General features: G+C 38.4%; 2 protein-coding genes across 3 annotated transcripts in view; one reads left to right on the forward strand and one right to left on the reverse strand.

Moving 5' to 3' along the window:
* nbeab (neurobeachin b) overlaps positions 1–24,019 on the forward strand; it is a 213,630-nt gene that overhangs the window by 133,387 nt on the left and 56,224 nt on the right. For both annotated transcript variants that reach the window (XM_085243955.1, XM_085243956.1), the window contains exons 37-39: positions 3,711–3,835; positions 12,504–12,650; positions 17,254–17,390. In XM_085243955.1, the coding sequence (XP_085100081.1) occupies positions 3,711–3,835; positions 12,504–12,650; positions 17,254–17,390 (409 nt within the window). The remainder of the gene's footprint in view (positions 1–3,710; positions 3,836–12,503; positions 12,651–17,253; positions 17,391–24,019) is intronic.
* On the reverse strand, positions 17,925–20,291 carry mab21l1 (mab-21-like 1). Its single transcript, XM_085243948.1, has one exon. It carries the CDS (start codon positions 19,895–19,897, stop codon positions 18,818–18,820), a length of 1,080 nt encoding a protein of 359 aa, XP_085100074.1. The 5' UTR covers positions 19,898–20,291; the 3' UTR covers positions 17,925–18,817.

The following is a 24,019-nucleotide window of genomic DNA, read 5'->3' on the forward strand; positions in this document are numbered from 1 at the left end:
ATTGGCTTCCCATTAAGTATCGCTTTAAATTCAAAATCCTGCTGCTTACCTTCCAAATTATTAACAATATAGCGCCAAGCTACCTCATTGAGCTGCTTAAATTATACACCCCTACTAGAGCACTAAGATCATCTTCCCAGTCACTCTTGGTACTGCCGAGATCCCGGCTGAAGACTACAGGTGACCGAGCGTTTGCCTTGGCTGCACCAGATTTATGGAATAACCTCCCCATCGCTATACGCGAGTCTGATTCTATCCATTCCTTCAAATCGCGGTTAAAACCCCACTTATTTAGCCTCGCCTTTTCTACTAGTTAACGCTTGCTTGTTAGTTAGCTTAATGCTTATTCTTATCTTCGGCTTATTCTTAATTACTTTTAATCATTAAAAAAATTTTTTTTATCCTTTACACTTAGTTTTCTTTTATGCTTTTATATGCAATTCTTTTGCTTTTGTGTTTTTAATGCCATTCAACCTGCTAGCATGTTTTGGTACCTTGCCATAGCCCTCATCCTTCCCTGTTACTTCATCCTACTCTCTTGTATGTTAAGCACTTTGGTACACCACTGGTTTTTAAATGTGCAATATAAATAGTTTGTTGTTGTTGTTGTTTACAGAAATGTGTTACTTTTCAATGTGTTAATCCATCACTTACATAGTTTTATTACATTTAAGATGATTTTAATTGCCTGGCACAGTTTCACCTTTTTAATAAACACTGATACTATTTGCCAAATAATCAGAAATATTTCAGGAAACTATGGAGTTTTTGCTGTCCTTTTATAACCGCAACATAAAATAGATTTCACCCTCCAACCCAATGTAAGCCAAAATGTTTTGGAATGATATAATTTCCTAGAAACTGTTATTATTTTGAATTACGCCAGTTAGCTTTCTCTTTTCAACAACCTACGTTTCACGTATACTTAGGTGTTCATCTCAAAGACCTCAACACTGGCTCCCTGAGGAAAGATGCCCTTTAAATACATATTTGAAAGAGCAGAGAATAGACAATAGTCCTGTTACAAATTTATCTTACTGCACTTAGCAAGTCTGAAAGCGGCCATAAATAATGGTGTTCCAGTTTCCTGTAGGTTATCAGTGCTGGAAAATTAGCTTTTAAAATGCGGTTTGAAATCCATTTGGGTGATTGATGGGTGATGGGACTAATAAATTTTGCCAGTTTCTAGCGGCCGGCTCACAGCAATTCTTTATGGTTGTCATGAAGCCAGACACATTTGATGTGTCAAATAAGAAAGGTCTACAGCCATCCCTTAATGAATGATGTTGGATGGACAATTTGTTACTGAGACAACACACTATCTTTCTATTAATGATTCTGTAGCTGGATTTGTGTTTTATTACTTATATTAAAAATTGATTATCTGAATTTTTTAAAAAAAATGAAGAGACTGGTGTTGATTGTTAGCTTTTGCAGCATATTAAACAGTAAAAATGTGTGCATACATTATCCAAGTGCACTTTTAAAATCTGCTATTCAGGCCCATGGATGAGGAAATTGCTGCATTTGGGGGGGATCAAACTCTCATTTCTTACAATGCTTTTAAGACATGGACGTGCTCTTTAGTGTTTCATTGCCATTTCCCTATTGGAGAGCTGCAGCTGGAAGCTCGATGCCATCAAACTGTGTATCCCCATCAGGATTGCAATCCTCCTGAGCAGTTTTTGGACCACCCTCAGAGAGGAGGTTCCTTCAGCACAGTACTTTGGCACAGTCCAAATCCGGTATAGCACTGACCACATAGTGTAGAATATCACAGTTCCTCCTCAAACAGCAGATTTAAACTGAAACCATCTGCACAGGCCGAAACAGGCAAGGAGACATAAAAAATGCCGGCGTCCAACTCATTAATCAGTTGATTGAGGTTTGGTTTGTTGTGTATTTTCTTGCTGTTAAAGACAAATGAAGATATTTTGGCTTGAAGTTGTACTCAAATAAGCAAACAAGCACTTTGTGTAAAATGCAGCAAATTTAGTTAATGCTGTTACAGGGAACTCTTCAAAGAGGCAGATTTATCCCCCACTGGCATCTGCTGTGTATTTGTACTAAGAATTAGGGGACATAATCTTCAACAGTAATCGCCCAGTTGCCTGCAGTGGATTTACATTTTTCACACTGTGTAATCTCGCATTTACAATATCATTTACGTGGGTGTCTCCTTTCCACCCACTGACATCTCTCTTTTCTTCAGTGAGGCTTTGGGGGAGATTGACAGGGGACAAGCTCAAGGCGTTCAGTGTTGCTTTGCATACAGCAGCTCATGATACTTTGCGCATACAACATGTGCACACACACACAGACACACACATATACACTCAGTTTTGATTGATACTTAACTGAAACTGAGCTCATGTTGCTGTCAGAGCCCGGCTAAGTCTCCTGAGCCTCTTGATTTCTGACACTGGTAGATATTATATTTATGGAGCAAGAAGGCTGTATTTTGTGATGTGATCCCCTCTAACACTTTAATCTGTTTAGACTCCCTCAGTACTGTAGCAGGGAAGGGGGCAGAAACTATACAATGAAATAGATGGTTGCCTGCCAGGGTCTTACTGTATCCAGCACACACAGGAAAATCTCAGCTTGCATTTGAACACTCAATATCCCGTCCAAGGTTTTATTTTGAGATTTGAGCGCCTGTTTCTAGATTTATTCTGTTTCTAGATCTACAGATGCCCTGTATTTGTATAATAAATGAGCTCAAATGTTGAGGTACAGAAGTGTGCTGCCCTATTCGCACATAGTGTCATTGTTAAAGAGAACAAAACGAAGGAAAAATATGTTATTTCTTCACATTTGGTTAAAATTGGAATGGCTGATGTAAGGATTTCTCGTCTGTCAGCTAGAGTTGATGCAATTTTTTTCCTTCTCCTTGGTAAAGGTAAATTAAAGCAAGACTTGTCTTGCTGTATTCCCCTCTAAAGGAAACGTAAAGGCTTTGAAATAGCTCCAGCTAGCGTGCAGTTGGAACAAGCAGCACTTAGAAACCTAATGCTGGTTGTGGTGCTTAATGGTTTGCATTAGCTGCAAGCAATAAAATTATCCCAGGTCCTCACTAATGTTGAAATAATCATTTACAAAGATGGTTACCACATGCTGGAACTGTTTTCTTCTTTCTCTGTCTTTTTTTTTTTTTTACCACCCTAATTCGCTGTTATTAATAATGAATAAAAATGCAATTTTCTATTGGGTTGCTCCAGGGCTCTGGGAATCATTTCAATGAATATTTCAGCACATTATTTTAATCATGGCTCCACATACTCAGGGAGGGGGCTTGTTTTATAGGCTCATGCCTCAACCGCCTCAAGACCCCGATCATTAAACTCCACGCTGTCTGCGTTGAGGTTCCTACCTTTGATTTACAAGACTTGTTAAAAAACATTGTAAAAAGGAGGCAAGCTGTGCCATTTATACTTGTAATTTGATGCTGTATTTGTTAATGGGAGTACTGGTGATTTATGCGTGCAGCGGCTGCTGCTGCTCCCTGCTCTTCTGATGCTATAGCATTAGCAGGACTAACATTAGTAGGTCGGTGCATGCAGTATGCAGAGGCCCAGCTTAATATGCCTTCTAACTATGGCCTGGTTTTTCTCCACAAGATGTTTTCCTCTGATAAGAACGTGGCTGGTGTAATCAGTTCATCATTGTTTGCTCTGTCTAACCTGCCTGTCCTTTGGTCTCCTCCATAGTCAGCTGCATGACTTCTGGCGTCTTGACTACTGGGAAGATGACCTGCGGCGAAGGCGGAGATTTGTCAGAAACCCATTTGGCTCCACCCACCTAGATGTCGTATGCAAGGAACTGCAAGAGTATGGTGAGTTTTTATGGGATGTGCATTTAAAAAAAGAAAGTTTTCATAATTAGGCGACTAAAAATTCACATCCAGCATTATCCCATTTCAATGCTTCAATGCTGCAATTAAAACATTTTTGAAAAAGGATTAAAGTTTAGCCTCCGCTTGTCCATATAGTTTAACATGTTGCTTAGCAGAAATTTTTATAGGTAACATTTTTTATGAGTCCTGTGAATTGAACATGACACATCCATTTTATTGCACTTTTTATTATCATTGCAACACATACTCTAGAGCAAATTGGCTCTCCCGCTTTATTATTTTCTTCTTCATGCCTCAAACCTTTCTCATTGACCGAGGCAGCCTTGCAGCATTGCCCACCACCTTTTGTCGGTTATTTCTTTATATCCTGCCACACTGACTTTTAAAAGCTACTCAGTACTGTTAAAATCCCTTGGCAATACTCTCCTGTCTGTAATTGAATAGCACCGCAGATGTTTAATGGCACAAGTTTGAATGTATTGAGGCTGAAATTAATAGAGTAAGACCCATTTTAACTTTATGGAAAACAGAAAGCAGGGAACTCTTTGTGGTCAGCGTAGCCTTGTTATAATGGTTGCAGACGCATGCATGATCATGACAATGTTCCCTGACCTCATTGTGCCTCAGTTTTGAGCTACTGAACAGACTGGTGGGTTGGGTTCGGGATGTCATCTGGCTACATTCAGCTCTTGCGCTATCATGGCTGCTGTAGTATGTACATCATGGCAACTCTGTACATGAAGATGAGCTGGTGTTTCAGTGGATGATGCTCCACCCATATAGAAATAGCATTTTTTTTTTATAGTGGTCCACTGTTACGTTCGATAAGTACAAACATGGCTTTTCAGCTTTTTATTGCTTCCATTGTAAGAAGGGCTCAAGTCAATTAATGTTAAATTAGTATTTTTTTTAATCCACTTAAAAATATCAAAGAGCTTTTAAGAATCTTTGATGAAGAAATTGCATTGTGTTGCATCAATCCTGCCTACCAATAAATAAAGTGGCACTAAATGCTTAACAGATCAGAACATCCGCAATAAACTCTCCTCCCACTCACCTTCCACTCAACACTGACATTTACTGTATTTTGTTATTCATTTATTGTTCTTAAGATAACTTTAACTCAGTTCATATGAAAAAGAAAAAGAAAACAATATATCAGTTACAAACCAGACACATTTTTATTTGTCAAACTTCACTGTGCAGGTGCTCAAAGTATGCATTATCTCTGTATTAATCTAGGGTTTTTACCTTTATAATAAGCGCCTTAAGGCAACTGTTGTTGTAATTTGGCGCTATATAAATAATATTGAATTGAATTGAATTAGCTGCTTTACTGACTCAGGTAACACCTGTCATACTGTGAACTTTACTTGCTATTTACGTCATTCGTTCACCAGAATGTTTTGGAGCTTTCAGTTTTCTTTCTGCAATGTGACATTAGGACCTCAATGAGGTTGACGGAAGACTTGTTGAAGTCCTGCTGGCATGCGGTGGTTTTAATGAGCGGAATAATGTATAAACTTGTCAAGTGAAAGGGATCGCCTGCGGTCGGATGGCCCTCTTGCTCTCCATGAGAGGTGAGCTGCACTTTCAGGCTGTTTCCAGCAGTCTTTGATGTGGTTGCGCAGTTGAGGCCATTTTTTTGTTATGAGTTAAAATGAGAAACCTTTTGTTCTTTGTTACAGCTTCAGCAGGGTTTTTTTTGGCAGTGACAGTTGGCAGTTTTAAAAAAAATGGATTATGACACATTGTGCTTTTTACAAGAGTATTCACTTTTAATTAGCATAGTATTAAGGATAGGACCTGTTCTTTGTAGATAATCCTGGTGCAAAGGCTGAGAGGTTGGAAATCATTTGTCATATCCAGACTTTGTTTCTGGGGTTTGATGGAGATGCTATACAACTCTTTAGTGGCTTCCAGGCAGCATAGGCACTATAGTAGAAAAACAAAGAGGCTTGTTTGACTTGGCCCATGAGAGTCATTACTGAAGCTTTAAAATCAGAGACTACTGGAAAACCAGCAGGTTGTCTAAACTGAATAGCCAGTTCCTGGTTTGACAGCAGTATATGACAGTATACACTCAGGCACCATTTGAGTTTGAAGAGGGCAGACTGCCATGATTGTGTTCAGAGTAAATGTCAGTCTTGGGTAAAATGAAAGTGCAATAGAACATTTTTTAAATCAACATTTCAGCGAGTGGCTTGCATGGTTGTTGGCACCGCATTCTTTTGTGTTTTCTCTTTGATATTAAGAAGATTTTTTATATTTCACAAGTTTTACCAATTATTTTAACTGCTTTTTATCTTCTTTTTTTTTTTTCACTGATGGTATTTTCAGACTTAGTAGCACATGTTAAACGTTGATGTATTTTGCAATAAGGTTTTAGTGAGTTTGGTGTTTATCTCAGAAAAAGAATGTCCTCTGTGGAGTTTTGATATCATTCATATTTAATACACAACTTTAAATGTAATCTGTATTTGTTTAAATCAAGTTATTGTTAAAACTAGTACAAGTGTAACTTATACAATGTGTGTGCAAGAGTGTGTACAATCACGGACATGTGTGATGGGAGGTTAAACTCTGCTTTAAACTCTACCTCGTTGTCTATTAGCAGCATTGACAGCTTAGCCAGCACATTCTGTCTCTGCCCTCTTCCTGTAATAACCTGCCCTGTTACCGCCAGCCTCCGCCCAGTATCCGAGTATATTGTTAGGTGATTGGAATTGGGCAAGCATGAAATGGAAGTCACGTTAATATTGATCCAAATGTTTAACGGGGTGTTTTACCTCCGAGTGTCCTTGCTGTCTCATTTCAGGTGAGCACCTTCTCTCAGAGCTGATTGCCCCAGGCAGAGATCTTTATAGCTCTGTACTTCTGCGGAGGCAGAGTCATGATGTGATATTAACCTTCTCCAGCTCGCTCCAGCTTTATAATCACAGATATTAAATGAAGATAAATGAGCTGGCTAACATGTAAATCCAAAATAACAGCATTTGAATGCAGCTTTTCAGCAAGTATATGGAGGTGTGGGGATTATTAGACCTTGTTTTTTAATGTTTTGATGAAGAGAAGAGATTGTTTGTAACCTCTGATTATTCCAGGATATTGGATAAAGATTACCCCAAGAGGAAGCGTCTGCACTGTATAAACTCCCTTACATCAAAGTTGTTATGTTTACATTTACACACTTAAAACACATACAGATGGCCCGCATTGCAGGAAGTATGAAGTTGTCATTCCCCCCTCCTCCCTCATTTCATCTTTCAGTGCAAAGTAAATAAAAGTATAGAGACAAGAGGCAGAATTGCATCGCCCTTCACAGTAATGCAATCCCATGAACAGGACTCTTGTGGAATGTGGAGCATGTGGAGACCAAGCGTAGGAGGACAGGATTTGAATCTGGGAAACGGAAGAGATATATTTAAACTGTTCTATAGCGTTCATATTCTATAGATGTTGGAATGAGTGTGCAAAACTTGTGTGAATGATAGTGCAGTCTGGTGATTGTGTTGTAAATAATCTATGTTTTTATAAAACAGCAACGCTCCTGAAGAAGCTCTAGAGTTTATTTTTTTAAAGTCAGACTTGAGATTTTTAAGTTGGGGTCTATCTTCAGATACAAGTTTTGTTTTTGTTTTTTCTTCCAAATATATGGAGTTTTATTTATAGCATAATAAGTGAATTACAAGATGTAACAAACTGTTGAAGATTTTCCCTGTGGCTCATACTGTTATTTATGTGTCTAGATTACTTTGGTGTGAATTTTCCTGTTTTGGCACTATGTCTTCCTGCAGTTAAATATAATGGAACCAGGTGGCATTTACATATAAAAAGTGTCACTTTCCAGAAATCACGATCCACAATTTAATGCTTCCACAGACCTTGTTCTGAGTACGAACTGATTTCTCACTGGTGTACATTTATCAGCCAAAACAAGAATGCAGCTAGCTAAGATTGCAGAGTAGTGTCATTAATGTTTACTTGCATAAGGAGGAAACTCTAATCATGGATAGATGGATGCTTCCTCAGAAAGGAAGAGCGATACAGTTGACAATCATAATTGAACAGAACCGCTCACAACAAAGCTAATAATAAAATACATTTTTGAACCGTGTTCTTTGGAAAGTGCCATTTACTTTATTAAGCTGACATCGTCTCCATTAGTGGGCGACTCTTAACAAAAAAATGGATAAACAGGACCACAGGCTGGAGGACAAACAAGGAGAATTGATTTTGGGATGAACATATGAGAGAAGGATGTTGTGGATTTCTTTTTGAGGAATGGCGAAAAGTGTAAGAGGGAGGGTCTATATTATACATAAGACTTGCAAAAAGCCATGCTTACACTACACTACTGAGATAAAAATAAAATTCCAGTGCCACAACGCTCAATCTGTATCAATACAGTATATCAAGAATGGACCCTGGCAGTGTTGCTATAGTTGATTAAATGCTCCTTTGAAGTCTTTTCAAAGCTCATCTTGTCCACATTGTGTAATAAAACTGCTCAACCCTAAAATATTTTCAAAATGGGAGCCTTTATCTAAGCTTGCAAAGTTTATTTGAACTGAACAACTGAATAACTTTTTTAATTCTTTAGCATATTTTAAACTCTATATAACAAATCTGTCTGACCAGGGCAAAAATTAAAGATGAAGTTAGACTCAGTGTTTTTAGGAAAGTTGTGCCACATTGGGCATTGCATATCCAAGAGGGTGAACTCCGGACTTTGTGCGTTCAGAGACGGCCTCTGTTAGTGACAGCCGGCAGGTCTTCATCAGCCTCCACTGAGGTCATGAAAGCTCTGCATTGCACTTTACTGAGTGTAATTAGTGCACTCTGAGGCAGTTTCAACTCGGTGATTGAACAAAACGACCCAGGAGACCAGTGATCGGTAGCTCCTCGTGGAACTGTTTCTAAAGAGCTTAAAAGCAAACTGCTGTGACACTCAGGAGTCAGTGACAGTAGCTTTTCACAGATTGCTGTGTATGTTATTCTATGTTATGTTAATGCTGTTGATCAGGATATGAGCCAGCAGCTCGGGCTTGTGAGAGGCAGTCAGAGCTTTCTACCACATAGCTTTTTTTCCCCCTCTCTTTTGCATGCTTATTTGTTTTATTATTGTTATCATTATTATTTTGTAGTTTTCAGTTTGATTAGAATTAGGCTAAATAAAGAAATACAATAAAATATAATAACTGCTTGGTTAAGTTTACGTAAAGATTTTCCTGGGACTGAAATGCAAACTTTGACATTAACCGTGTCTTAGAGAAGTTTTCTCACAGAAAACCTTTAGGCCAAAAAAAAAAAAAAAATGAATCTGTGTATAATTTGGGGAATTCATAAAACCAAAATAAGTACAACAGTCCAAGAAGTTGGTTCAGACATCTGCTTTTTATTGTTATTTATTCTAAATTTACTGAGGAGGAACTGTGTCCCAGCACATTACCGAAAAGAAAATTAAGCAGTATCTCAAATTAAAAACTGTATTCATCCAAGTCTTTTCATTGTGGCGTTAAGACATACAAAAACTACACAACTCTCCAGATTTAATTATTGCCAAGGCAGGCAGGAAACAAAATACAAAAAGAACATCTATTACTTTTTCTCCAATCCTAAACTCCGAATTGTTGCATTCAAGCCTACTAAAGCCAACCCCACAAAAACATAGCAAACTCTTTTCTTGCTGTTTTTAATGTTTGAATGGTGCATTGAGTTTGATGTTAAATCAACAAGTCGGCGCTTTAGAAACATGGCAACCCACCAAAAAAGAGAGAGATCTTACCTCAAAGTCCACTATTGCACGGTTGAAACATATCATAGCAAAACATTACAGTGTGATGGAGTAGAGGACATTCATATGCATCCATCCATGAGAGTTTATCCGCAACCAGGAAGTTAACCTTGGAGAAAACAGTGACTGCATATCAAAGTAAACTGGAAACTACAAAAGAAAAACTTGAATGAAAACACACGAGCACATATATTAATCAACCAAAGTGGATCATAAATTTATTGGTGCTAAATGGGTATCACAGAGTCAAATATTCAACTAAACTATATAAATGACGGATTTGACCACCTGACTGGTGAGGGTGTAAGTAGAGCTCTGTCAGTGGATGTTGTATTTTTTATTGTTGCGCTACATCAGAAACATAATTATATCAATTTTACCTGCAAATGCAAAATAAGATAATTCATAAGGCACATTTCACTCCATCTATTTTTTTTTATTGCTAAAGCATAGAGCTGAAAAGACTATGACATGTCCTTCAGTAGGCGACACACATCTTCATCAGCCAGCCTTCATCTCCATTCATTTTTATTTTGTGTCAATCACATGAGTCATATCAGGTCCTTGAAGGAACACTCCTCTTGTTTTGCTACGTTCGCCCAGGGTGAACTCATGAAAAGCTTTCTAATGAGCCTGTCTCAACATGACTGCACAGCAAGTCCAGTAATGGTGACAAATTGTTGACTCTTCTCACAGCAGCACTTTTAATATGAGAGTCCATCCAGGGCCATGACTCTAGAGAACATCGCTTTTCATGTCAGCACATTTTCTCCTACATGTCATACCACTCCATTTCTTATTTATAACCTTATTCATTTTCTTTTCTCTGAGAACTAAATTGCATTTTGGGCAAAGCTGGGTTCAGTCCTCTCCTCCTGCATTGTTGCCTGCCCTAAAAAAAGGAGATGTTGGTCGTTTGCATGTAGAAATCAGCATGGTTTATTTGGTCTACTCAACCCTGTCCAGCCTTGCCAATCAGAACATCGGCCTGTCTGCCGAGGTTTCCCTCATTTACTCTGAGTATAATGATGGTTTACAGAATTACAGTTTTAAATTTCTCTCTTTCTGCTTTGATTTCTGACCGCTGGCTGGCTTTTGGCTTTAACATTGCGCAGAATTCATTTCCGAAATGCTCAGACTGCTTCCTTTCGTCTGATGAAAGCACTCCAGATATGAGACAGAGCAGGAAGCAGACTTTTTTCTTGGTAGCAGTGTTGACAACAGTCAAATGTGACCTCTTCAAGACAAGGTACATGTTCCTCAGGGGAGGGAGAGGCGAATTAAGAACTGTGCTGAAAGGAAACATGTCAGGCTGGTGTCAGCCACCTCCCGTTTCTTGATATGTGTTCTTCCTTTCGCAAGCGCAAATTTCTCCTCTGGTTATTTCCCACATTGGACGTCAGAAAGACAAATTCACATGAACGCTTTGAGCGGCTGTGTGGCAGGCACATGTTGGAGATGTGCTGATTTAAGCTGATAAATGTGTTGTTGGAGCTCTTTGTTTTTTTCAAGGATGTATGAACACATGCTTCACTATAGCCATATGATGAAGTCTTGGTCTAATTGTGCTGTCTGCACAGTCTCCTTCTTGTCAAGTATCTGCAAGAGGCAAATGATATCTCTAATCTGCTATGAGCTTAAGACGTATGCCTGACTCAGCTGTTGGTCTTTTAAGATGCAGGTAGCGTTTTGTTGTTGACCTTGTCTAAAAATAAAAGCTAAAACACCTCTGATGTTCAACCACTCGAAAAAGCAGTCAGTGAGCAAATGTGTACTCTGACATTCTTTTATATGGAATGGCAAGTACATTAGTGTGCATCTGTATCAGGTTCATCCCACGTATCACTATTCATTTCACGCTGAGATTCTCCGTGCTTTATTTTTCTCAGTTTTTATACTTTACCATATGTTTGAATTTTAGTTTATAGATAGGAATAAAAAGGTTTTTTTCCACCAAATATTATCCAAAAACATTTATATTTTCTCAACTGTTACTGTGTGTGTGTGTGTGTGTGTGTGTAAGATTGCCGTCTGTATTATGGATGCAGGAGTTACAAATGTCATTTGGTGGGTGTGTGGTTTAACTTTTTTTTTTTTCAACTTGATTTTTGCTGCTGTTGCAATAGTGTTGTTTTCTTGTTCGATATTTATTATCCCCTTTAATAACACACACTTATTTTCTTTTATTTAAATTCCTCACTGACTTTTCAAGCAAGTGATTGCTCAGTCGTAGGGTACAACTGCTAAACATTTTGATTGGATTTTACAGTTTTGCTGAGGAAAAATGTAGCACTGAAAACCTCTGTGGTAAATAGCAGAAATAGAAATAGACTGGTGGTGGATAAGTGGCTGAGAAAACTAATGGATAGGGGCTAGCAAGTAGCATCCTTCATGCTAAACTTCTGATAGCATTATGTGCACTTTATTACGTTATGCTTCAAAATATTTGCATAGAAACTATAGAGGACAATGTGTATTATGTTAAACATATATATGAAATGAGTTCCCATGTTTTGAGCTTGGATAGCCCAATTAGGTTATAAGCCTTCCAATGCAACATAGTGCCTTATGAACTCAAATCAATATTAGATAGCAATGTTTCTGTGTGCTTTTCATGTTTATTTGTTTTTCTACTGAGTTTTCTGAAATAAAAAAGAAAAAGATCAAAGAAAAAAAATTAAAAACTATAGGCACACACTTCTGCCCCACCTGCTTTTAAATAATTATATTTAAAAAAATCATTAACCAAGTATCTCAATCTCATATAAGCACAGTTACAAATCCTGCTATTAGCTTCAAAGAGCAGTAGACGACATTTAGTGCTCTCTCTTCCCGTACTTGCTTTTACAGCCTCTGAGAAGGACGAAGTGGTCAAGTCTAAGACGGTGTACCGCAGCCCAACTGTCACCACTCAGAACTCTGAGACCGAACTAATACTGGATGGAGACGACGATGCTGTCAGCCTGCTGCAGGAGAAGGAGATGGACAACCTGGGTGGTAAGTATAAATCACCACTGCTACTTGTTCCCATCCTAATAGCTGGCATAATCGGTGAAGTCATTGGATGCATGTGTTATAGCATTTAAAGTGCACTAAAATGAAATTGCAGTGGTAAAAGTATATCTGAAAGTAAAAACCTTGAAATATTTGGTAAGAGCATGATGCACAGTAATTGTTTGGTACTTTTAGCATAACGTGATATATCGGATGTCGGATAATACACCTATTCTCATGCAATGATTTGACGGTATTAACCATAAAAAATAATCCTAATACCACACACATACTTGACAGCTACTGTATATTATAACATAATAAGATACAATCTATTGAATGGAAAACGTTTAAAATAGAATAAATTTTTATATTTGGGTGTTAAAGAAGCTTAATTATTCTTAATTCTGCTGCATTATTTAATTCTGAAGAGCCAAAGAATAGAAATCGTACTGATTAAAACATCTTAGATTTGTGTTACCTGTATGATTATTGTCTGACTTCACAGTCAGTATCCTAATACAGCTTTAATACTTTGTCTAGCACAATTCAGTTAGTGGTGTAGCATACTAACTGAATTGTAGTATGTAAAGGTGGTGGTTGGCCAAAACGTCTGTAATTTGACCAGAGTAATACATGTCTGGAGAAAATTGTGCTGCCTTTGAACCTCGGCATAGCTTTAGAAGGCAAGTTAGACAGAGTTCGCTTCAGCTTTGAGTGCAGCTCAAGAATGCTGGACTGCATTCTTGTCGATAAAGCCAGATCTTCACTTAACACCTCATGCAAACAACTGGTGATTGATGTTTTTTGTGTGTGTGCGATGCCTAAAGTTATTTATTTTATTAGAATATAAAGGAATACTTAACCCTAGCAGTCATTCTACATTCAGAAAAAACAAAAACAAAAAATGTTTCTATTGTCTGGTGAACAAGAACAAAAAGCAGCAAAAAAAAAAGTAGATGCAGTTTTTCTACAAGTGGTGAAAGCCCATCACTCTTTGTTAGCAGTTGCTGTTGTCATGGGATGCTGTTTTAATTTCAGAATATATAAATAAACGCACACTGCATCAATGCTGTATATACATAACATTTTTAGCTCTTGGCCGACATGCCTTTTCAGTCATGATGTAAATTTTGTTTAAATGTTATGTGCTGTCATTTGTTTTTCCCTGATAGCGCATTCATGGTGGTTGGCTTGTCTTCAAAACTAACAAAACTGAACAGGATAATTAGAAGATGTTACCAGGTTCTGTTGGTTTAACTGCAGTTTCAGTGGTATGATTGCACAATCTTAGTACTTGAGTAGCTGTTATTTCCAAATCCTGTAAAACCAGAGCTGCAACAAACTTGCATGACAGTAACAGATATAAATGCATGAATCGAATTTATTCATTCCAGGAACAAACTGTCATTTTTAAAAAAAATGTAGTGAAAGGAAATAGTCTAAAAACTATTGCCAGACACTTAAATAAACATCTCTCTTTCACAGTGGTGCATTACAGAGTTATTGTGGCTTAGCATATGGATGTCAGTCTGAACCAGGGCACTGCTGAGCAGTGAAATCCCCTCTAAGATCCCACAGATGAATCTCAGAGGAGGACACTAACCCCTCCTTTTTGTCCCAGGGCCAGCAGGCAGTCAAACACTCATGTCTGTCAGATGAACCCTGCACTGGTCTGCCTAAACTCCAACGCGAGAGCTAGCATACAAACCAAGTGTTTTATCCTCAGAGAATTAATAATGATACTGTACAAAACAGAAATCCTGAGGTTGAATATTTGAGATACATTTATGAAGTGTGAGCTGAAATTAGGAACCAAAATGTGAAGGTTGACACTGATTTTGATAAGTAAATTCTGGTTTAACTATGTATATAACTATTTGTGATAAATGGAAGTTGAATGCATTTCTTTTCTTTTCTTTTTTTTTTTTACCAGTAGGGCAGCTCCCCTGCACTGTAACATTTGGGTAATGTTTTTACCAGGATGCTCTGTCTATGTTTGTCCTGTATCTAATCTCAGGCATGAACAGCCTTAAAGACAGATCTGAGACTAGATCCTTGTCAACAACAGCGCTCCTCCTGCCAGCCACTGGGTCAGTGCCTGCAACTGCTGCCAAAGGGGCGGCGCCTGCACTCATGGGCTCCGGCAGTTGTGGTTACTGAACCTATGATTCGTTTTGCTCCCCCCACAAACAGTGGAAATGCTGTCTATGCCTGGGCTGGCATTAAATGAACCTTTTTGTATGCACATATTGTTACCAAAATCGGTGAAAATAGAAGTGTGTGTGTGTGTGAGAACAAAGAACGGAGAAGTCAGAGCCTCCTCGCAGACTGTCTCTCGTATCAAAGAGGAGACTGTAAATATGACTGCTCAGCTGGCATCCCAGAACCATGTTAATATACCCCAAAGTGTGGTTTAGGCACCGCAACCATTTTGTTCTCCCTAATTTAGGCTTTCTGAATCCATTTTAGGTCTCCATTCATAGCGTCGATCCCTTGAGATGTAACATCTTCATAAAGAAAAAAGCAACATAATGTTTATGAACGTAAATCTCAAAGGATGGGAGAGGAAGAGAAAAAGTTTATTTTTGTTCCCAAATTTGTTTTGTCATTTCAAACATCTGTAAGTACTTTCGTAGTTTAAAAAATTCATGTCTTTGTATGTAAATATATATGTATCCGCTATAAGTGGACGTGTAAGTAAATGATACTCCTCTGGTATGCTTGTAACCCATGTCCCTTTCTCTTTCTGTCATAATATAAAATCTAAACGCACTAATCAAACACTGCAGTCCACTAGATGGATTGTGGGTAATAATATACCCATCTTCTCAGCAGTTCTCCCAAACTCCCACCACAATGAAATGAGACTTTTCATCACTTCATTAAATTGGCCTGTCATTTAAGAAATATTTGCATTTTATTTAAGACAAAGGCCCATCAGCCTGGTAATTTAAGCTTTACTCTATATAGACCACTCATGCTGTGCAACTCGTCCTGTGTAACTTGCCCCTAATTTCATTATTCTCATGTAAACATTTTAATGCCATATAGCCTAATTATGGAAGGATCCCTGAGGGGATTACTGCCTAATCCTCTTCCTGCCTATGAGCAATGGATGCTGTGAGCATTTCTCTGTGCCTAGTCCTTCAGGGCAAATCTACAATGCTTTAGTCCTAGAGGTGTTACTTTTAGTAAGAGGTGGAACGCTTTATAATTTAAGGGCTGGTGTGAACAAAAGGGCAGTCAACTTTTATTGTTGCTCAAGGCTTTATGACAAAAAGAATCGATTGTATTTCAAATATTATTTTAATGTAAGAACAAATTCACATACTTTCACTCTTATTGGTACTCCCCCTCCCTTTTTAATCTCTCTCGCTGTCTCTCTCTCTCTCTCGCTCTCTTTTTAAACAAATACACCAGACCTTATCAGACATGCAGAAAAACAGGCTTGAGGTTACTGGTTACTTATATGAAGCTTGTAAGCAACGTGTAGCGTCTGCGCTGATAGCATCAGCAGATAGGATCACCGTTAATGGATCCGAGCAACGCTGAGGAAAGAAAAAAAAAAATCAGGGAGGGCGGTTTAACTGTGCAGCCTGCAAGAGCGATGAAGGGGCGCTCTGGGAGTTGAGACCGAAATCCACTTGTATTCCTGTAACACTAGCGGCCATAATTGGCCGAGGAGCGCAGATTAAGATTGATGAGACATTAAAGTGGCTCTTTGGAGTTTAAGGAATCGATAAATATCCTGATTTCGAGAGGTTTCGTTTGAGAGCAGACAAATCACTGTAACGGTACTCCACAGCGACACTGATCTGAGAACATGGAGGAGAAGGAGGAGAAGGAGGGAGGAGACTGAAATAAAGATGTGATCACTATCAGCTGACCAGGGCCACAAGCCCACCTTAACACTCTCGACGACTTTTTGGAATTGAAAACGAGGTTTACTAGAGTATTTTTTTTTTCATTTATTTCTGTTTTTTATTGTCATTTTTATATTTAATTTTCCGAATTCGTCGCTTGGCTTGTCCCTGTCAAAACAGTCTTGAATAACAATTGTGTAAAATCATATTTTAATCTCATGTATAATAAGAGCGTTTTTCTTTTCTTTTTTGGATTGCCTTTATGGAAACCATTCAGACTGCAAAAGCATTTTTTGTTCTCCTTAATAGTGTATATAAATATTGAAATTTATTGTAATAATTTTTAATTACATCCCTATAACTCCACTGAATACGCTGTATTTTCGCATGTACGGATGCACACTATCAGAAACAGGCCTTTAAAAACCCTACAATTGCCGCAATGTACACGTTATATTGATGAATTAAAGGTTTCAATAAAAAAAAAACGCAATACTTGAAAAAAGATTCAAATACATTCATAATTATAACTACAGATTGTAGTTGTACATCTGGGATTTGTGGATAATCGGCCGCGAGATGATGGCACCCACTGTAATCGCATTGGGCAGTTTAGCGGAATTACACTTATCTCGCTTTACTTAATATAATAATTGTTTTTTTAAAAAAAGAGTAATAATCTTTTTTATTTTTTGCGCGTTACTTATTGAGCATGTGGCCATCCCCTCTGCACTCTACAGGCCCAGTGGTCCTGAGCAGCCCGGCCCAGCTTGTTGCCCCTGTCCTGGTGGCTCGGGGGACTCTGTCCATCACCACCACTGAAATCTACTTTGAGGTGGACGAGGATGACCCTGCCTTCAAAAGGGTCGACTCAAAGGTAAGTAACCTGCAAGCAAGTGTACAGCTCAAGTTTAAAGCGGCCAGTTGGTTTCAGACGTGCTTCTCGGTGTTTTTTGCCCTTCCGTCTTACAGGTGTTAAGCATTTACGTCTTATTTATATATAAAATCAAAACGCGAGATTTCATGTTTTCTTGAAAAATAAAGTCCTCCGCTCTTCCGCATATGCTCTGTATTTTTTTTTTTTTTTTTTTGAATAAGTTTATTGCTCAGATTTTTGTTATTAGGTCATATTTTTGGACCCCAGTGCTGTGTACTTAATACATTTTTTCTTTCTTTTCTTTTTTCAATCTGCTAGATTGCTTTAAAATATTGAATAAGAAAACGTTAAATAAGAAAATTACTTTTTTTCTTTCTTCCTCCCTTCTTTTCTTTTGGAAAGTTTGAAATGTAGAATGCTAACGAGAGCATGAGACCCCCAACATGAAAAGTTCCAATAAATAATTATTTCTTCGCATTAGGCCTACTTCACTATTTCAAATACACATTTAATAAAACCATAATGGGACACAAATATAAAACAGCTCGTTTTATTAGCTCTTTAAATTAGATCAAAGACAGAAATAAAAAAAAAACAGATCACAGATGTTATAATCCAGTGTATTTCAAGTGCATTTTTTTCCAATTAAACTGTAATATATATTTATACTATATATATATGTTATCATTTTCTTTTCTTTCTTTTTTTTTAAAAATCATGTAGGCCTAAGCACGGTAGAGAAAAACAATTCAAATGTTTGTACTTTAAATAATAATTCAAGTAAATCGATGGAATGTTTTCAATGTAACAAAATGCCGTACGCCTACCATCAAAATGTAAACTTTTAAAAATTAGAAAAAGTCCATTGAAACAGGTGAATCAGACTACCACTGATGCAAGTATAAATTAAAAACGTTTCTACCAGATAAAGAAAAAAAAAGTTCAGAAGTAGATTTAAACAGGTGGATCCTATTTACGTGTCACAGAACAACATTCACAATTTCAGACCACTCGAATCACAATCTATGAATGTATTTACAGTATAAAATGTACAGATGTGTTTTTTTGTTTTTCCAAAGGTTGTCTCGGGCTTTATTCTAAAGCGTTTAAGGAAATGCAGGATTTAGGCAGCCGTGTGACACGGAGAGGGAAGAAACCACTTCTGAGGTGGCCTCCTGGATTAGCCAATAATTTAAATTTAAGTATTGACACCTCCAAAAGGTGCACGGGGAGAGTGACAAGCTAGGCTGTTATTTAAAAAAGAAAATCATCTTGAAACAGGCTAGGCCAAAACATAACAACAGAGGACAGTCACATTTCACAAGACTTGCAAATCGGTTGGCAATATTTTGTGTCCGTTTAGGAGCTCATTAGGCCTCTTCAAAACATTTTTAAGACGAGGTGAACTAATATATTTTATTTTTACCTCAGAGTTTCTCCAAGCTTTTGGGGTTGGTCAGTATTTCTCTCGCCAGTCGCCAAGTCTGTTTGGCTGCATTCTCTAGAGCAGAGTGAGGTTTTCCTTGAAACAGGTCTAAATTGGGCAGGAAATAATGAGGGCACCTTCTGCACTGCAAACACGAAATAAGTTGCAATAGTATCCCGTTCAGGCGATCGCCGAGGCAGTTCTCATCCCAGTCCGACTCCCTGGGATGCTTCTCACACTCGTAGGAAACCAAGGTTTTCATGTGGTAGTTGTTCAGAGGTTGCCCGGGCAGTTCGAGGTGACGGTCTCGCAACGCTTTGAGGACAGACAAGCACTTCTTCCTGCATCCACCCAGAAGGAGTCGGTTCTCGGCCTCGGCGAACTGCAGGACCCAGGCGTCGCTCTCTGCTGAGCTCTGCTTGCCGTTCAGGGAGTAGCACTCTTTGGATAAAAGATTGAAACCTTCCGCTTTGACTTCTGCCACCCTGTTAGGTCCCGGCCAGGGAATGTGAGGCAGGGGCCAGTGCGCAGCGCTCCGTGGCCAGATGCCAGTGCACTTGAAAGCTGGCGTGATTTGTACCACATATCTGTCTCTAATGCGCAGCTTCACTTCACTTGTGTCAGCGACCATTTTGACAACATCTCTGTAGCTGCATTTGTCTACTGCCTGCGCCACCAGTGTCTGAAATCTCGACCGGATCTTGCGCGCAGAGAGGTAACCGGAGGCTGTGATGAATTCGACCCACAGAGACATGCTTCTCTTGCGGCCATCGCTGAGTTTGAGGACGGCGCAGCCGGGAATGGACCCGTCGTCCACAAAGTTGAATACTCCCATCTGATTCAGATAGAGCACAACCTCGAATTCAGTGGGCGAAATGACCTCCAGTCCCTCGAAACGATTATCCATCTCGCTGAGAGAGCTGATGAAGCGGGGCTCCTGCACCTCCACCTCCTTCAGGACATCCGAAACCACCTTGCACACCTCTCGGATGGTTTTGGCGATGGCTGCTTTCCGAGACTGACATTTCTCGTTGTAGTATTTGTTGAGGTGATACACCAACTTTGCCTGGGCGGCTATCATATTAGGGCAGAGATCCGGGTTATACACCGGAGTCTCGCAGTAAGCCGAGGGATCCAACGCGGCTGTTTGTACGGGAGCCAATTTTAGAGAAGAAAGAAAGCTATCTAAAAAGAAAAAAGTATATTTATAAAACAAACAAGCTGTGCTCAGAGCACACGCGTAAAAATCATATCACAACATTCACAGCTGGTGTGCCGTAAACTGCATTGAAGTGTTCAAAGCAAGTCCTCGAAATTAGAAGGGTGTTGTGATTAAAAGTCCATTTCAGTCTTGTTCAGTAGAAATGCCTTTTTCGTTTTTGTCTGATCACTGTGCCAGTTAAGAGTCCGCGTAATTGCGCAGAGTGGAGTGTGTCCTCTTGACGCAGACGCCCGGTATTGCTGTGTTTTACAACGGGAACACACACACACACACACACACTTTATTATAAGGGAGGAGTTGAAACCAAGATGTCCAATCGCTGTCCGATGCGTCACCGCAGTTTATCGAAAACAAATTCATCCCCGGGTGTTATATACAAGTAAAAAGTACAGGTACTAGTAGTATATCGAGGAGCGGAAGTACACCTACGCATTTGGAGAGAAGAAGAAAGCAGAATTTCCACAGCTCAACGTGTCTTATTTTCCGTTGGACGCTATCTTCTATTTTTTTAGTGCACTTTGTAGAATCATATTTGAAACAGTAGGTGGGTTTAGAATTGTTTGGTATTCATGTATTCGTCTAATAAACGGCTCAGTTTTCAGTTTCATTTAAATTGTCCTCTTTCTGCATCGCACGAGATCGATTTTTTTCATGTAGGTTAAAGCAGATAAATCACAATTTGAACGGAGAAATGCACACAGCAATATATTAATATGTATGGATTAAAATACTTTTGTACATTTTAAGACATATATTAATGAAAACAATCAAGCTTTGCTTTTTTTAATTGGATCTTTAAATGTTACGTTAGGTGAATAAACAGCGTTGAACTACCGCCTTTATTTTGCAAGAATAAAATATTTTGAAGCTATTTATCATTTTTGACTTATTATTTAATTTAGTAGTTATGAGTTTGAGTAACTTATGTCAGCTTTAAAAATTCAGCTTGTATGATAACGAGAAATTTTTTTTTTGTAAGTATTTTTTATATACATTATGTATGTATTTGTATTTTTTTGGGGGGGGGGGGGTGGGGGTCAGCAACAGTGTAATTTTATTTTAGCATTTAAATTAATGTATTTTCTAAGAAAACCAAAACAGCTGTAATCTTAACAACTATATGGTTCTTACAGTTTTCTACATTAAAAAAAAAAAAGAGTTTTATCATTTTAACCAAAAAATTAATTTCAGTCAGTGAATGAGAATGTGCAATAATTAAATATTTATTTTGGTCTTTGGGTTATTAATTTTCTCTGAAAGTAATTTTAATATTAAAGATTGTCAGAGTTATTATTGTGTGTTGTATGTAATGTCAATAATTATTTAAATAAATAAAATATTTTACATTGAATACTGCATTCTTAAATAGAGGTACTTTTTTCAACAAGATAGTAATACCACCCCCCCCCCCACCCCCCCAAAAAAAAAAAAAAAATCCAGGAAAAAAATAAACAGTTGCAATATTTTGAAAATGAAAAATAAAAAAGTAAATATAAACAAAATAATTATCATGTGTATGTGCATTTTATACACAGTGCCATGACCCTCAATAAAGTGAGCTTACATCTGCACTAAACCCTCTTCTGGCTCTCATCATTGCACTGGCACTCCATCTCACAATACAGTGCACGCTTTGAAGACGACTTCAAAAAGATGATTCTGCGTGGATCAGATAAGCAACAAAAAGTCATTTACACTCATCTCTGCTCTAGCCTGAACTGCACACAACCAGACATTATGAGGGCAAACCGCTGCTCGTCAGTTCCAGCTCTAACTACATGGATGCAGCTGAGCGGGAGGTGGCGTGTGTGCACGAAGGACCTTGATAGATAGGTGACTCCCATTATCAGCACAGCCTGTCATGAACACACTGCCAGTAGCTGCTTGGTAAACCTCTGTGATAATTTCACACTGTTACTAGGCAGAAATTACAGATTTGGGTAGATTTCTTTTTATTTTTTACTTTCTTTAAATACAGTCGTTTGAGACTAGCTAACACTAAATAATAACAATATTATTTTATTCTAGTTTTCACCACATTTAACTGTGGTAACTTTAACTACATTTTACAACTTAAAGGTTTTATTCTTATTGACATATTTCTGGTGACTGTAGAGGACGTTATTGAACGTTTTCATGTGGTGAGAGGTAGCTAAAAGTCTTCCCCTCTCTGGCTTTGATAGTCTTTTCTCTAACTCTCTCCCACTGTCTGCAGCTCAGCAGGTACTTGTTCTTTATTGAAACCAGACTAGGCTCACTTTCCAGGCTATCTTTCTCCAAGTGAGATACCTCAGAATCCAGTTGCACCTCTTGAGTTTGTACTCCAGTTTTCGTCCCTATGCGTGATAGAAGCAAGGATTTTCATTGAGATTATCACCTCTTAATCTAAAGCATGTGGTTGCACAGATCTCACAGTAACTCAACCTGCTCTGCAGTCCCATGACAGTCCCAGCAGTTGTCAGGTCTAGCCTAAGACAATTCAGTCTCCTTACCCATATCTTTACCATTACTACATTGCAATCTTTGTTGCTTCATTCACCATGCCGCTAGGCTATTGAAGGCCCTCCAATGTGATATATGGGGCTGTGATTCCAGCACAGGCCTATTTCTGACCGAGCAAAATACATGCATGATTGTGTAAATCAATACAATGACTTCTCCTTCCCCTAATTTTGCACAAGCATGTGACCCTGTTTTGAAGGCCTCTTTGTTTTCAAAGAGCATGCCTCTACACTCATGCATTTTTTCTCCTTTTTTTCTCTCCTTTCTTCTAGAAAGACCGATCATCATATTAACATAAATGGGCATAAGTTCAGTGGTACTCGTCTGATGGCATAATTGGCCTTTGATCAGATGAGTGCCGCTTTGAGTGACTGGAAGTCATGTTGTACCAAGTGACGCCAGAGTCATTTGCGTGCTTTACGCTGCTGTGTAGATATGTATTATTTACCACACATGCATAAAACACTATGCAGCATCATGCATTAAAAATTATTTTGAAAATTAGTTTAAATTGGGAAAATAGCAATCAATGCTCTGTTCACAGAGTTTTAAAGAATCACACGTGTGTGTTTCAGCTCAATTTTTTGCATTACCTAATAATACGAGCCACAAACTGGATCAAGATTTCTGTGGTGAGCAATCCTCTTACTGACGTTGTAATTGTGAATGATGTTTTATTAAAAATCTAGTTACACAACTAAAGTCTGACACATGTAATTTCATGGGGTTTTTTTTAGTCTGAAAAACGACTCTCTCAAGCAGTATTCCCACACAAAGGGAATTCAACCAGCTAGCTCCCGATTTAATGTACGGATTAGCCAAAGTGGACTTAAGAGGGTGGCATCTGTTTGTACAGATCAGATTAAAAGCAGTGACACTTCGGATATGTGACATAGCTGGATCTCAAACTGTGAGAAATAATATACTCATGGGATGGTCACTCACTTTGACACATTTTTCTGTAATTTTGTTTGTCACAAAATGAAATTGTCATTGGGATTTTTAATAATGGAGCATTATTATTCCACGCAATATGGTGTCTCTGTAGGAGGCCAGTTAATTTTGGGGCCTGGAGCCTCACTGTGGACCCCCTTTGGATTGTGTCCATTCATTTGTTTTATTCTCCGCTGTGTATTAGCAGCCTCATTTGGATAAGTCAGGAAGCTGGAGCACATGGCCAGAGGGCACCCAGAGACCCTCTAGCGGTAACCTCAACAGGCATTGTTCGCAGTAAGCTTCAGCACACAGAAATAACCAAATGTATTGGTTTGATGGAGCATTCTGAGAAAAGAGAGACAAATAAAAGTGTAAATTATAAAACTTAATTGATTGTCTCAGCTTCAGTTGGCCCTTCACCCCTCCCCTCTGCAATACGGTACGCTTGTCAGACTCGCTGATAAATTACATGCATGTATTTGCATGAATTTTGCATATATATATACAATTCAAGTTTGTTTGCCAAAGTAACAATCCAGAGAA

Source organism: Mchenga conophoros, linkage group LG14, assembly GCF_057382185.1.
Source record: "Mchenga conophoros isolate Kocher_MC1m ecotype Shallow Benthic linkage group LG14, M_conophoros_male_GT1.1, whole genome shotgun sequence".
NCBI classification, from domain to species: Eukaryota; Metazoa; Chordata; class Actinopteri; order Cichliformes; family Cichlidae; genus Mchenga; species Mchenga conophoros.